The sequence below is a fragment of the Zosterops lateralis genome (genome assembly GCF_965231275.1).
Source record: "Zosterops lateralis genome assembly, chromosome: 8".
Lineage (NCBI taxonomy): Eukaryota > Metazoa > Chordata > Aves > Passeriformes > Zosteropidae > Zosterops > Zosterops lateralis.
In genome coordinates, this window is record NC_139768.1 from 8,559,472 (window position 1) to 8,574,840 (window position 15,369).

The 15,369-nt window shown below is 42.0% G+C and overlaps 1 protein-coding gene across 9 annotated transcripts in view; it reads left to right on the forward strand.

Annotated features, from left to right (window-relative positions):
- The window catches only part of SORBS1 (sorbin and SH3 domain containing 1), a gene marked incomplete at its 5' end in the record, with an annotated part of 227,404 nt that overhangs the window by 161,238 nt on the left and 50,797 nt on the right, over positions 1-15,369 (forward strand). For 7 of the 9 annotated variants that reach the window (XM_083866311.1, XM_083866312.1, XM_083866314.1 and 4 more), the window contains 8 exons: positions 302-357; positions 1,182-1,247; positions 3,221-3,316; positions 6,292-6,411; positions 8,083-8,198; positions 10,449-11,255; positions 11,843-12,214; positions 15,161-15,299. In XM_083866311.1, coding sequence (XP_083722437.1) covers positions 348-357; positions 1,182-1,247; positions 3,221-3,316; positions 6,292-6,411; positions 8,083-8,198; positions 10,449-11,255; positions 11,843-12,214; positions 15,161-15,299 — 1,726 coding nt within the window. Of the gene's footprint in view, positions 1-301; positions 358-1,181; positions 1,248-3,220; positions 3,317-6,291; positions 6,412-7,883; positions 7,911-8,082; positions 8,199-10,448; positions 11,256-11,842; positions 12,215-15,160; positions 15,300-15,369 lie in introns of all 9 variants that reach the window. The other 2 variants (XM_083866317.1, XM_083866310.1) reach the window with 2 other exon arrangements.

Below are 15,369 nucleotides of genomic sequence, written 5' to 3' on the forward strand. Positions count from 1 at the left end.
ACTTTGCCCTTTATAGACTCTTAGACTTAAATTACTGTCTTTCAATTTCATATGAAGATTAGTCTTAAAGTCTGGAAGCAGTGCTTGTATTGGGTAGAAATAATCTTTAATTTCTGATAACTATCAGCAAAAAATGTACCTGGTGCTTGACATGAATCCACTTGGCATTTGAAAGTAATTTTTTTAAAGAAACTATTACTATTACCTTGACTCTTGTGGTAAATGTTCATCATTATGTCCAGTGCTGTCTGGGCAGAGATGAGACATAATGTGTAATCATTCTGCCTTTCACTTTAAACAGACATAAAGAAAATCCAGAAGTGAAAAAGGCAAGTCCCTCTGCCACAATGAGCTCTGGTAAGTCTGTGTTGTTTTCTACTTGCACTCATTTGCCTCCCTTTATATTACTAGCAATATTCCTGTCTGTTTCTGATGCAATTATTTGCATTTGTTGCTTGAATTTTGGCCCAAAAAGTATATAGAAACTTTTTGAACTGGAGCAGGTTCTCGAGCTTGTTTCAGTGTGGAATATAGGAATTCAAAACTACTGATAACCTGAAAAAAAATCTGAATTTGATATATTTTAGTAGAGATGAAAACGTAGTTTGACATTTGGATAGGAAAAATCAGCTGTTCAAAGAAAAACAAAGGAGACCAGGAAATGGGAGCTGGTTGGGAAGAGGAAAACTTGTCTGGGTAACAGGCTAAGTCAGAGTGAAAAATAAAGCAGATGCTAGACTTGAAGTGCCATATGTAAGATCTGTAGAATGATATTTCCACTTAATTTTAGCATCTTAACAAGTCTCAGCTAGGGTATCATGTCCTGGTTTTGGCACAACATTTTGAATAAAATGTGAACTATTTGAAGAGAGTCCAGAAAAACATGACCTAAGAATTCAGTTTAAGCACTGATAAGCTTACAGGCTGGGAACCACTGGAGCAGGTTGCATTACGATGGTGCTCGAAGTTTGTAAGGACTCACTAGGTAACCATTTGTCAGGAGTGACAGAATTAGATGTGTTTCATTCATGGTTCAGAAATAGGGCTTTAGATGACCTTTGGACCTTCTAGCACTTCTCCTGTGTTCCCCTGAATTTACAGGAGCCAGTTTTATTCATGTCAGCTGAAGACCTTGCAGACTTGCAAAAATCTATATTGAAAACCACTCCTTCATCTTTCAGAACATGAAGAAATCGATGTTGCAAAAACTGTTGTCAATGGGCTGAGCAGCAATGGACAAGAAAAAGGTGGGTTAAGATCTCCAGAGACACCTCCACAGCTCCTCCTGCATGTCAGCTGGTGATGTGCTTGATTTTCCTGGAAATTCACTACAGTGGGGGCTTCCACATTTAGTTTACTTGGCGACTGACACAAGAAAAGCCTTGTACTGCACCATGCTAGTAGCAGCAGCATTTCTTTGCTCAACAAGTGTTCTTTGTTTCTTTAAAGTGGCAGGGTAGACTTGCCTCTTTGTATATTTTTAGTGCTGTTTTGAGGAAAGCTGTACACTACTTCTGGTACTTGTGAGCACCTGCGAATCAGTATTTTAGTGAGTTGAGACAGCATGGGTTTGTGGTGCCTGTGTGTGAACTGTGTTAACTTCAGGGGGAGGTGAAGGTTTGAGTCTGGGATTAAAGGGCAGGAACTAATCATTTAAGTGATGAATAAAAAAACTAAACAAACCAGTCTTCATGTTAACATCTGCAAGTTTGCAGTGTGCTTTATAGCATTCAGTTTTGTAGAGTGACATGTCTGTTTTGGCAGGGTGAAAGTATGTGGGTATGGGTTGATTTTCTGTTGGTTTAATTTCCTTTCTTTTCCTTTGATGCCTTTTTATAGTGGTTAGTATTTTGACTGCATTGTGGATGGATGAATTCAGTCAGTTTCAAAGCAGAACAGAATCGGGATTGTTTTCTAAGCCACAGTCTGTTTGATTTGGGATCTGTTGTTTCCACAGGGTCTCTGCTCAGGAAAAAGTATGAAAAACAGGGTTTGATTTGGATTCCTCTTTTATTAAAAAAATTTCAACAATCCTAGCAAATTAAAAACTAATGATTTTATGAGTTTTTAAAAAATTCTGTCAGGCTCTTTGCCTAGGCTTTTGTTGGTTGAGACTCCTTTTCTCGGTTGTGAAATCTGTTCTTTCCAGTTTTGCCGGGTATCAGAAAGATCTGCCACAAGAGGGGGTGTACACACCACCCTGATGTCAATGCCTCCCTCAGGCTGGCACAGTGCTCAGTGTCAGTCTGCAAAGTATTAGAAATGTGGTTCCTCTTGATCCTGATTTTTACAGGCATGAGAGAGATAGCAGGGAATGTGACAAGACATCTGTAATTTTCCAGCTAATATATACATGAAACAGGTTTTACAGAAGAGAATCATGGCTCTGCAGACATGAAAACCACTACTCAAATTATGCTGGTAGAGTCGTGATATACAAGGTGTTTATCTTGGCAGCTCCTGTTGAGCTTCACTTCTGAATAGTATTTGCCTTTTTCACAACGACCCCTCTTTGTACCTGTGGAACAGTTTTGTAACAATTGCTAGAATTTTGCATAGTGCTATGTATGGTTTTCCCCAGTGTTATAGTATTATTATTGTGCTAGCTGATGAAGTCAGGTAGAAATCTCTTCAATTTAGTGTTTATATGGATGGATTTTTTTTATTAAATAGCTATAGGATGCTACTCTTTACCATGGGACCTTTTTCAAGATTATTTCACTTCCTTCTGTTGTTGAACTTGTAAAAAATGAGCCATGAAATTCAGAATTCATGGAATGTGGCTAGTTTAATGTTCTTCTCTCAACTTTTCAGTACTTGGTGTTTTTTTCCACTTTATTTTGTTTCTACTGAACCATATTAATGTTTTACTTAACATTTTTATTTTTGCATGTAGTGTACCTCAGTTAAATGATTACACTAAAATTTTTTGATGGCTTCTAAAAACTAATGCTTCCAGATTCTCTTTGCCTGCAGCATAGTGGCAGTCAGCATTAGTCCATTCAGTAAGCAGTTCTGTATGCTGCATAAAACAGACACATCCTGAATTAGGGCAAATGAAGGGATATTTTTAACAGTTGCATCATTGCTCTCTGGTCTGCTTTTGTTTTTGAAATTTCCTGCTGTTGTGTCTCCAAGTACATTAGAAAATTTTGTGGCATGCTTCCCAAACTCTGTTCTTTCCTTTTTGGATGTGCCATTTACACTTTTGTGTTTGCAGCTGTTGACGTCCCTTTATGTACACGTTCTATTTCTGCCGTTAGAATAATCCCTGTGAAGAAAGTGAAAAGTTCTCCTCACCTAGTGCTGCCTACAGGTATCTTCTTCTTTCCTCCCCTCCCATGCATTAGTTAGCCATCATTGTCTCTCTCCTATCTCTCTGTCATTGTCTCTCTGCTTCACCCACATGCTTTGGCTAATTCTCAGCTTCGTGCTCCTCTCACTCCTCCCAGAGCTGCAGATTTCATCGGTAGGTAATGCAGTTAGCTCTTGATGGCACAATACACTGGTCTCAATTATGCTGCTGTTCTGCAGACATAATCGTGTCTACTCCAATCTGGGATCATTGTAAGCTCTTCTACTAATGCTCAAGTTTGAAAAATACTGTTATCGTTATTATAGACTCATTTTGAACCAAACTCCTGAAGAACCAAAGAATGTTTCCTGCGCATCTTTGGTCTTTATGAAAACAAATGGTTCAATCATAGTTCAACATTAGTGGTGTGGTTTTGTTTTTCTGTACATGCGCTGGAATTAATCCACATGTGAATAAGTAAGGATGTTGGGCTGTCTGTCACCCTCTCCCCAAGCACATGCTTCCCCACTAGAAGTACAAGATTATGCTTGTACTTTGCTGGATTTGGACAGTCAGACTAGTGTAGCTGATACTGCTTGTCTCTCCTAATCTGTCACACATGTGCTTTGTTGGACTAGTGCAGTGCTAATGTCCTGTTTATTGCTAGCTGCTGAATTTCTAAACTGAGAAATTCAGATTCTTGTTTTCTGTCATTTGTGAGGAAATTCATCATTCTAGACATTTGTTTTCATCTCCCAAGGTGAGATAGTCTGGCAAGATTTTATTTTCAAATATTTTCAAAGCATTTTAATTTTTTTTGAGTTCAGACCATTTCTTTTCTGACTCTTATTCTTTTAGTTCAGTATACAGATTTAATCTGTTGTGTGGAAAAATAAAAAAATTGCATTGATTCCCAAATTTGATTCTCTTCCAATATGATGAAGAGATTGTTTTGATATGTCATACATTATTGAGCTCTGTTTCCATTTCTCTCCAGTGCCTGTGAAGCAAATGTAGACATAGGGTTGCATGAGGACAGCTGCCCTGCACTCTTTGTGAACATTTATATCAAGCCCAGTGACTCCCAACATTGTGTCCAAGCTTTACAGTTACAGCATTCTTAAAACTGGAGTCTTGGAGCTTAAATCTTTGTCCTGTGGTTTGAAAGTGAGTCCATGGAGTTCTTGGGCTCTGTGTTGTGTCATGTGGATGGGAATGATAGCCAGAACTGCACTGATGGGCAAAAGGAGTCCTGACCCTGCCTGAATCATGCAAAAATCAGAGGAGTCAACTTCTATTTCACCAGGAATGTGGGTGACCTTAAGTTGTGATCAATTGTATATTTAAGGATGGAACAGCTTTTGATATGTCTGGGTGAATAGTCTTTCCCCTCACAGAGGCTGCCTCAATGCTGTCTCAGTTAGCTACAGCCTGAACTATAGGAAAATATCTTCTGATTTCTTACTTACCCAATCCTTTTTATAGTCCCAAGTATGGATCTGAAACTGCTTTTTGTGAAATCCCTAAAGCATTGGAAACCCATGTAAGGCCTTTAACAATGGAGATTCCAGCACAGAGGGCTTTCAGTGAGAGCCAAGAGTTTAGCATTCATTGAGTTTCTCCTCTTACTGCCATTGTCCATATGGCATATTGATGTTTCCCTATATTGTGGCCACGCTGGCTGTGGTTTGCATGGTTTACAACCTTAGCCAAGGTGTTGCCATAGTCTGTAGGTTATACTGGTGGGGATTTGGTGAGGCATTACCTTGCTGAAATCAGTCAGGCAATGCTGATCTGCACAAACGTGGGCTGTTGTCAGGACAATAAACAACAGCCTTTGCCCCCTCTGTCCAGTCTGAAGGCATAATTTTTGTTAACATAGCAGTTCCTGGAGAGGAGCTGCATCCTTCCCCATGAAGAGAGAGCATGATCCTCAACCCATAAAAATAAAAACTGTGTTGTTGTCACTTATGTAATGCAGCATGTGCTCAGTACCTCTTCACTCTCCCTGTGTAGTCATGGTAGGGCTGGTACCTCTGTGTGGGTAAGTGAAGTCTGATGGCAGCTGCAGGGTCACTAATAGAGCGTGAGAAGAGGATGTGATGTGTTTGTCTATGGAAGTAGCCTAGAGAAACAAGACATTTTTCAGGCTTATTTTTTCCAGAGGTAGCTTAAAGAAAACAACTCTCCAGGAAGATTTTTAGTAGGGGGAGAAAGAGAGGTAGCTTCAAAGTACTGGTTTGTTATTACTTAATAGGATGACAGGAGGAGAGAACCCAGGTCATGGGCTGAAATACACAAAGGTAAGCCTGCACAGAAGCTGTGCTGAACTGTGCCTCAGCAAGGACAATTATCTGGTATCTAGCTCACAGGTTGATCTGAGTAGGCATGTGTTAAATCTCCTTCTTTCCAGGGTTTGTGTTCCTGTGTGAGAAGGTGAAACACTGCAATGAAATGGGGAGATGGCAGGGAGGTGGCTTGCAGTGCCTTGCCTTTAGATTGTATTCAGCATCATTACAAGATTTTTATCTTCCAGTGGTCAAAAGCCTTTTTTTCCCCTTTTTCAGTCCTCCACAAAAGGCATTTTTAAGCTTTGGCACACAAAGTGTGCATTATGTCACTGGGACATCCCTATAGAAGAGCCACAGGTGTAATGGTAGACTGTCGTTGCTGGCACAGTGTCTCTGTACAAAGCAGAACACTTTAGGCAAACAGACTTATGACCTTTGGTTCAAACACTCTTTCCCCCTCTACTTTCTTAGCTCTGTTGCACCGACTCAGAACTTAACTGCTACATTAATCGATTACATGAATATAAAACTGCTTTGGTTTCTCAATGCTTTAAATACAGAGCTAATCTTCATCTGCACAAACATTACTAGATTGATTCATCTGGAGGCAGCCATGCTAAAATTACTCTAGAGCTCTGATGGCTCCTGATAGCTTTGCATCATCCTTTTCTGTGTGTTTCTTCTGTGCATGTGCATTTCCTGTAGAAATGGATCCCACGAAAGTCTGCAGTGGAAAAGGAGCCGTAACCCTCCGGGCAACTCCATCCTATGAAGGGAATCGAACTATCACTTCACCATGTCCTCAGGATGTTGAGCAACCTGAAAGTAAGTGGTGGAAGGTTAACTGGAATCTGTTAGTCACAGTAACCTCAAGACAGGTCAGTCCAGGGTCTTGGGCTTACTTTATAATTGTGGTTTAAATCCCAGAATTCCATAGCATAGTTGGAAACCTCTGCAAGGACCAGAGCAGTAGAGACACTGACTCCTAGCACAGGTTTAATGACTACTCAGTCATTGACTAAAATTTATCAGGAGCACCAAGAACTCTCAGTTCTTTTCTTTCTTCCCCTCCCACTGCCCCCAGGGCAGCCTATGTCACCTCTTTTTATCCCAGGCATGAGGTGGAACAGAAAGAAGCTGAGTGGTGTTACTGCCACTGCAGCATTGAGCTGGGTTGTCAGGGAAGCAGGGATGGCGTCTCCCCAGACGGACACAGAGCTCTGCCGTCTTTCAATAGCAGACGTGTAATTACTTAATTGTAGGAGACAGGCAAAGCATAACAAACCTGGCCGGTGTCGTGGGTCTGGCAAAGAGGATGAACTCCCAAAGGAAAGATGCCGTTAAGGGGGAGGGGGTAAAACGTGCTCTTGAAAGCAAAGCGTACATCGTTTCTCACTGTATTGTTGGAGAAAGGGCAATTCCATTAATTCTAGCCCTAATGTGCCACTTCGTGCTCTGTCTTCTCCCGTTCTGCTCCACTCGTGACCTACCCTCTTTTTATGCTTGCCTTTCTCTATTTCTTCACTCCTACCCCCTACCGTTGCTTCTCTCCTTTCTGTTGATGACTTCATAAATTTCCAGCAGCTTGAATGGCAATGGGCCCATTACTATGGAAATCAGTTCATTAATGCTTCTCTTGCTTACTCTCTCAATTGCTTTATGAAATTATTTTGGAGCTGGAAGAGCTTCGTGCATATAACCTAAACAGCAAAATGGGTACAGAGTGGGAGGAGCCCAGTGGGAAGCGGGTCAATATGTGATGAGACCACCACATGCAGCTGCAGGGACTGGGTTGTAAAGTGATATTATAACTTCCTTCATGCACTTACTCTGCAAAACTTGATCTATTTGTTGATAATCCTTTCTCTCAATCACATATAGTGATATTTTTAAGGATAGATATGTCTTCATAATCTGAATACAGAGTCCCTACATTTCCAGTAATTGTGGTGGCTGGATGTCAAGCTGCAGCTTTAGAAAGTAGCTAGCTGGGCAGGCTTTTTGCTTCTGAAATAAGAATGTCAATGAACAATTGTTTCTTCATTGCTCTGAATGAATTGCCTTGTGTTTACAAAGGTCAGAAACAAGGAGGACATCATGTTTAGGGCTGGTCTCTATGGTAATTACGCAGCCCTGTCAGAAAGCATTTTATGTGTGAAATGAAGTAACTTGACTCTTAACTTCAATTGGTACATGTTTTCTGGAAATGTAATGGTTTATTTTTTCCTCCTTTCTTTTCCTCTATGCCTATCTTCCACCCCCACCTCCTCTGTCCCTCTTTTCTGTGAAACACTTAGGTCTGGAGCCAGAAAACTCAGAAACAGGTATAAACATTGGCTGCTTCTCTTGTTACTTTTGTTGCTTTATTGGAATTATTTCTTGTTGCCTAGGGGAAAAAAAGAAAGGGGGGGGAGGAAAGGAAGAAAAGAGTCCCCTCCTTTCACTTATCCTGAAACTGGAGGGAATCTGTGATGAGAGTTTTCTTTCCCCTCACAGATGATTGGAGGTCATCGTCTAACACTGATGCCAACGGGGATGCCCAGCCGTCTTCTCTGGCTGCCAAGGGTTACAGGAGTGTGCGTCCAAACCTTTCTTCAGACAGCAAGCCACAGGTAAGCCTTTCTTCTGTGACCTGAGGGTGATCATCTGGGTACAAGCACTGGATTCATGATCAGGAGTCCTGGGTTAAACTCCAAACTTGGCTGCAGATGGGTAAGTTGCTGTGCCTCAGCTTTTTCTACCTTTAAAATGGGGCAACACCGATGTCAGCAAAGTATTGTGGAGTTCATGTATTCAGGCACACCACGGTGTTTCCTGGGTGAATGAAGGAGAAGGACAACACTATTTGCAAGAAAAAAGGTGAAGTAATCATCTGTAATTATATTATATTTTATACTGGTTTATTTTATTATCCTAGAATTTGCTGCAGGCTGAAATCAGACTTGCACCCTACATTAAAAATAAAATGCCTTTCAGTTTTAACACTGTAACTAATAGAAGCCAACAAGGGAAAGGTTATTTGTACCTTAAGGTAAATTGTTGAAGTTAGTCTGCTAAGAGAAGTACAATGTCATCCTTTTCTCTTTTTTTTTTTTTTTTTTTTTTTTTTTTTTTTTTGGGTGCTCAGTCTGCATAGAAGCAGTCTGGAAGCTGGTAAGGAAGCCCTTAATTAGAAACTGGATTCTTGTGTGGAACAGCATCCCTTTAAAGCCTAGTCCCCTATCAGTGTGACTGCCCCCATCATCAGGGTCCCTTTAGCAATGCTACAGACCAGGAACCATGAGTGAAAGTGGAAGAAGGAACAGCTCCAGTGAAGGTGTGGGAAGGAGCAGGACCCTAAAGACAGACCCATTTCTGCTCAGTACTTAGAGCTGTCATGTAGTCCTTTGCTGATCTTGTTGATGAACAGAGAGAGCACTGGTGCACATAGTAGTTGTTACAGAAGTCTCAAAAACTACTTTTGAAACTGAGCTGAAATGGAAGAAATTCCAAAAGGAATGAACTTGTTCAGAGGCAGAAGCCCTTTAGAACAGCACTAACCAAACCACTTCTCCACTCCCTTAAGCTTCAGGGAAGGGTGGGAGGGGCAGAGGGGCAACATGAGGACAGCAGATTTGGAACAGCAGCTGTAATTTTATGAAACTTTACTGCATCTATATCCATGTAACAAGAATAGGTGCTTGCCACAACTTGTCGTATGTGGATGACTTTTAAAGGATGTCTCTTTCCAGATTTGAATGTTGCAAGCTGTTAAGGCATCTTCATTCTCTGGTTTTGATGTTTTTAGCAGTGGTTTAGGCAGCCTTTGCCCATAAAGATATGATAGCAGTGTCTGTAAAACCTACTTTCACAGTCTCCAAAGGGTTAATTTGCAAAATATCCAGGGAGCTGATGTTCACCAGGTGGGTATTCTCATCTTTCCAGTAGATCATAGTTTTCAGCTACTGGCAAAAAAGCAATAAATAAAATGAAACCTCTGCATTGTTATTTTATCTCAAAACAGTTTGGCTTTCAGAAAAAAATCACTGTAATTTGAGTTGCAATAGGCAAGTGATTTGGAGTTAGCAAGCTATGTTGCCAAGTACCAAAACCAGTAAAGCTTTTCTTATTATTTGCTAGAAGCAGGATTTCTCTTTTTCACCTTGGTTCTGGAGGCAAATTCTGATGATCTCAGTTCCTCAAGAAACTTTAATTATTCTGGTCTTCCTGAAAGCATTTTCAGGATGGAAAAATCCTAAAGAGAATTGAAGAGCTGGCCTTTAGAATGAAGAAATGCTGACTTTTTACTTAGCCAGCTGTGGAAGGCTACAGCACTCGCATGATGTCTGCTTTCATTAGCATTGGTGAAACTTGGTAATGTTCATTTTTCAGCAGTGCACTTAACATGCAGAGATGGCCTAGAACTCTGAATTTAGTTTTGTAGTTCAAATGTCCCAGTGCTGGGAAGTGTTTAGTTACACAAGCATGAGACTGAATTTAGTTAGCCATGATGTTAAATGTTCACTGAGGCTTTCCCTGGGGCATGGTGGGTGTTGCTGTGCAGGCCTCTTGAAACAATACAGTAGTGAGAATTATTGAATACAGAGAAAGAAATGTGTAGGCAGGGACTTGAGGGCTGGGTTAAGTTTGTGTGCTGCAGTGAGCTGCACTAAGAAAGAATGCGTGAGGTGATGGATGTGAGTGGGTTCTGCACTGGCCTTCCAGATACTGTATTTGCTTTTTATTCTTGCTGTATTAAAACCTGCTTAACCCAAGTCTAATGATCAAATTTATTCTGAGAATTTAATTTTTTTCCTTCCTTTTTCCTTTCATTTGATGCTGCTTCCTCTTTCCTTCCTACCTTCTTGACTCTGCCTGATCAGGCCCTTGCTCCTCCCCGTCCTCCTCTTCCCAAAGAGGAAAGCTTTGCATGGCGTCCTCGCACTGACACTAAAGCGACCAACCTGTTGCCAGTGCCCATCATGGACTGTGTGTACCTGAATGCACCCAAGCCTTACACACAGCGTGCATCACCAAACACCAGTGCACGCTGTTATTTGTCATCACCCACCCCCTATGGGGCCGTCCCCAGTGGGAAGCAAGGCTTGCCAGCAGGGTGTTCTCCCTCTTCAGGCCCCAAAGATGAGGTGCATGCTGGGCAGCCACTCTTGGAAAGTCACTCCTCATCGGGTGCATCATCCTTACAACGCAACCCTGACAGGGCAGATGCCAGTAGTAAGGCTGGAATGAATTCCAGTCATGAGACGAAGGCGGATAAAAAGGTCAGCAAACTATATGTAGCTTGTTTATCTAACAGCACTTGCTCAGGCACATCTCAAAATTCCACTGGCACCACACATGACCCAGCAGCCAGCACCAGTTTGGGCGCTGAGCTCACTCAGGCACCAGCCACCAACATTGTTTCCTCTGTAACAGACACTGAAAAGTCTCTTCCTGCTGCTCCTCCTCCTCCTATTCCTCCCAGGCCGTACTTTTACATTGTCCTCAGCAAAGACGCAGTTAGTTATGGTGCAGGCCAGCCCTCCCGGACTCAGTCATCACCTCCGCAAGCTGTGAGGGACAGAGTGCTAGAGCCCCAGAGCACAACTGCCACAGAGGACAGGATGAGAAAAGAGCCTTACCTTACTCAGCAGCGACAGCCACCATACAAGGCAATGGGACGCAGCATGGTACATGTTTTCTCCATAACCTTGTTTTCTTTCAGCCGAGCGAACAGTTCTGTGATTCATTACAATGTTCCCTTAATGCTTTATTCCCCTCCTACCTTAATTTCTCAGCACTTGTTGTGCCACCCTGAGTCTTGTCGTCTTGTACTTGATAATATTTAACACCCCATATGTATCCCCTCAACGTTGATCTGTATGTTCGTGTGTGTGTGTGTGTGGTGTTTGTAGGGAGTTGGGTTGGACTGGTGAGGATCTTTCTATTTTAGGGAGATGTAAAAGAAGCAAACTCTGTAATGTGTAATGGTTAGATCTTCTCAAATGGTAGTGAATGCTGAGCTGTTCTTTGGTTTGATTTAGCCTCACTACACAGAACTAGAGAAGAGGGGTGGTGAAGGGGAATAAAGATTTTTGTGAAAAAACATTGTGTTCATAGAGGCCAGGGCTGCAAGCCTGAAGAAGTATGTTTCCTTAAGGAAAGATCTGCTGGGGCTTTGTATCATTTTGGGTACATTCCTTGCATGACACGATATGGCTGCATTAGATAAAGTAACAATCTCCCCCAACGCATAACAACACCTTGTTTCCTACAGGATGCCACTGCCACCACCTCAGCTCAGCCTGGAGTTATAGTAGTCCCCCTCCTCCAGGTTAATCCAGACAGACAACAAGAAGGCAGCTCCAGCACTCCACCACCGCCTCTGGTTCCTTTCGGGCAAGGCTCCGTATTCCCTGAGATTGTTTCTCCTGGCTCACCCTTGACTTTTCCAACTCTAGACGATTTCATTCCCCCACATCTCCAGAGGGGCTCCCACCATAACCAAGCACCCTCCACATCTGGCACATTACCCTCTGTTTACCCGAAACTGCCATTCTTCTCATCACCACCTTCACTTGTCCCTCCAGTCACGGGGGCTTTGCACAGGGGCTTGAAGCCTGAAATCACTGGAGTCATCTCACATACAGTAAGCTTGCCAAGTACCCTCCTCGCCCTTTTCCTAAATTTGTATTCCTGGATTAAAATTACTTTCTCCTTGCAATACTAAACTTGAGGGAGGAGTGATGACTCACTCCCTGCCGGAGCAGCATGATAACTGAAACCTTGTTTGCGTCCTGTGCTAGTGCATGCAGTTTGCCTGCCTTGTGCAGCTTTGAACTTTCTTTTGACTTCTCACAACATTGACTGTCTCCCTTTGTGCCCATTCTGCTGGGTGATGCACGCCTTAAGAGTCTTCACAGGATTTGCTCAGAACAATGAATTCTGCATAAACTGAATAGCTGCAACTAACTGATCTTTTCAGGCTCTTTTTATAGCATCCTTAATTGTGTTGGAGTAACATTTAAAGCAGCAACAGCAGGCCAGTTAAAGGTTAGGGCTGGCTTTCTGTTCCACTTGGAGCCACAAGACCATATGGTCTCCACACAAATCCCTGATAAAATCAGTGTAAGATTGCTGCCAGTATCCAATGACCTACAAGTTACAAGATAGTCACTGTACTAAGAGTCCTCCAAGCATGGAGGTGTTATGTGATAGATTAGGCAGAGAGTATATCTTCATTTTGGAATTGCTTGTCTTTCAAAATTTTGAATAATTCAGTCTGCAAGAATTTGAACTTGGAATTTACTGTGTACTTCTTGAGTTAGGTTTTGTTTCTCTTTAAGCTCATCACCTATTTTAAAAAGTCCTCAAGGACAAGGAGGAAAAGTAGCTCTCAGTTAAAGTTGCAGAGGGGGCCAAAATACCCTACCCTCCTTGTTCTGAGTCTTATGGCCACCTTTTCTTTTATGCTTGCTTGTGAGGACAAGGAAGAGGTTCAGCAGAAACAGCATTCTCTCATGATGCTTGCTTTGCCCTTAGACTCTATAGGGATCTAGCAAACAGGCATGTGGGCTGGGGGAAAGAAAAAAACACCAAAGATGATATTTTCAATAGTTCTCAGCATAAACTTTTCTACTTTTATTAAAATTGGTAGGGTTTCTATGGCAGAGAGCAATGAATGAAAGTTTGGATTTGGTGTTTTGGTTTTACTTTGTTTTTGTTTGTTTGGTGTTCTTTGTTTCTGTTTTGGAGGGATTTTTGGGCTGTTTTATGCCTTTTTTTTTTTTTTTTTCTAATGGGGTCTATCTGCAGATTCCAGAAAAAAAATAAAAAATAGGAGGCATCCAAATCACAGAGGAGCAGTGGAAATTTTACAGTACCTGACTTTATTGAGATGAGAGTTGAAACATTTTTGGACATACTCACTTCAGGCATGTAGTCACTGAGCTCTTTTCTGCAATGATTTAAATGGCCTTTGTTCACTCTCTTTGGTGACTTCACTGGAGCTGCTAAGCCTATCCTGATCCAGCATCCCTCTTCTTTGAGGGATTCTTATTTGTATTTTAGTTATCAAAGTGAAGCTCAAAGCCAATTCTCACACTTTTCCCTGACTCTTCCTCCTTTTTACTAATTGCATTGTTTGGAATATTATTGCAGTCAGCAAAATGGGGCTGGTCTCTCTAGGGTACGTCTGTTCCTGAAGACCACTGATTCTTTTCTGTCCCCATGAAATGTCTATGGGCTGACCAGCTGCTGCTTGAAGCAAGATCACCTTTATCCAACAGAACAAGATTGTTCTTCCCCGTTTCCCCTCCAGGTTGGAGAGGCTGCAGGTGCTTGTTCTCATTATGGCCAATTGTCACTATGATTTATCTCTGAGCTCTGGTGCCAGGTCTCACTTTGGCCCTTGTTCAGTCCCCTGCCTGATGCTGTAAATCCTTTTGCCTGATGCTGGTGTGTATGAAGGGCACTGAGTTGCAGTTGCATTTAGCCAGAAAATCTGGGAGCAGGGATTTTTCTGGAGCAGTATTCTGGGTATATTCAGGTTTTTTTTTAATAATGGTGAAAATACCCTTGAATGATCAGCTGATTTTACAGATCAGTGGCTTGCAGCATTTGAGTATGACAGTGAACAGCAGGAGTGCAGGAATTTGGTTTGCTGTCCCATATTCTCTTTGTTTGGATGCTCAGTCCCCATTAAGAGTAATTGTGTGCCCAAATTTCTTAAGAAGCTTTGAAAAATCTCAGTCTAAACTGACACACACACAGTCTTTAGTCATCATCCTTTCTTTATCTTAGCCACCTTACCACCACCAGAAGTCCAATACCCATGGACTGAGGCTTTCCAAAGGTGAGCTAGGGTTCAAAGTACACAGTCTGTATTTCTGCAGAGCAGCCAGAGCTGTGGTGATATCAGAGGTGGGTTTGAAATAAGCAAATAGTGGAGCTGGATGCTTTAGGAGAGCAGGAGCAGCTTGCTATCTGTGCTCCAGCAGCAAAGCCATTTCCCTTACTAGAGTCCTACTTGTTAACCCTCTGTCAGTTTTGGGGCCTTTCTGTCATTACTTTATTCAGGTGGGTATTGCATTTTCTCCTGAGTGACGGTGCTAACTTAATTCCTTAGACTTTTCTTACCAAACCAGCTGCAGTAATATTGTTTCACTCCAGAATTGCATGAGTTTTGCATGTGTGACTTGCTATGAAAGGAATACTCTTGGAACAAATGTTTCTGTGTGGATGTATCAGGGGAAAGATGTCTGCATCTTTCCCTCCTCCCCCGGATTTGCTCATTTCTGACACCTTGTGTTTGCTCCAAAGTGTCTGATAGATGAACTTAGTGCCCTCTTTTGGTGTTGGAGTTGTGAAACCCAACACCAAATAACTCTAGTAGTACTACCTTAGCAAACTAATTTCATTAACAATGAGCAGGGTATGTACAAGGAGCCGGGTAATACTTGTGCTTATGCCTTTTTTACTAAAATTTGCTGTAATCATGCTTCTCATTCAGCCTAAAACATTGGGGTTTTTTCCAGATTTTTCCAGTGTAACACCCATCTGCATGCAGCTAATGATGTGTTGCTCTTCTTTTCAGGACCCAGGTCCTGTGCTAAATGAAGTGCCCCAGCCTGGCACTGACACAACCTCCATCACTTCCATCAGCAAGTCTGCCTCTGCCTACCCTTCTACCACAATCGTCAATCCCACTATTGTCCTCTTGCAGCACAATCGAGGTAAGGAGACGTGCATATAGATAATTTTGGCTCAAAATGAACAAACTGTTATGCTACAAGGAACTAGAGA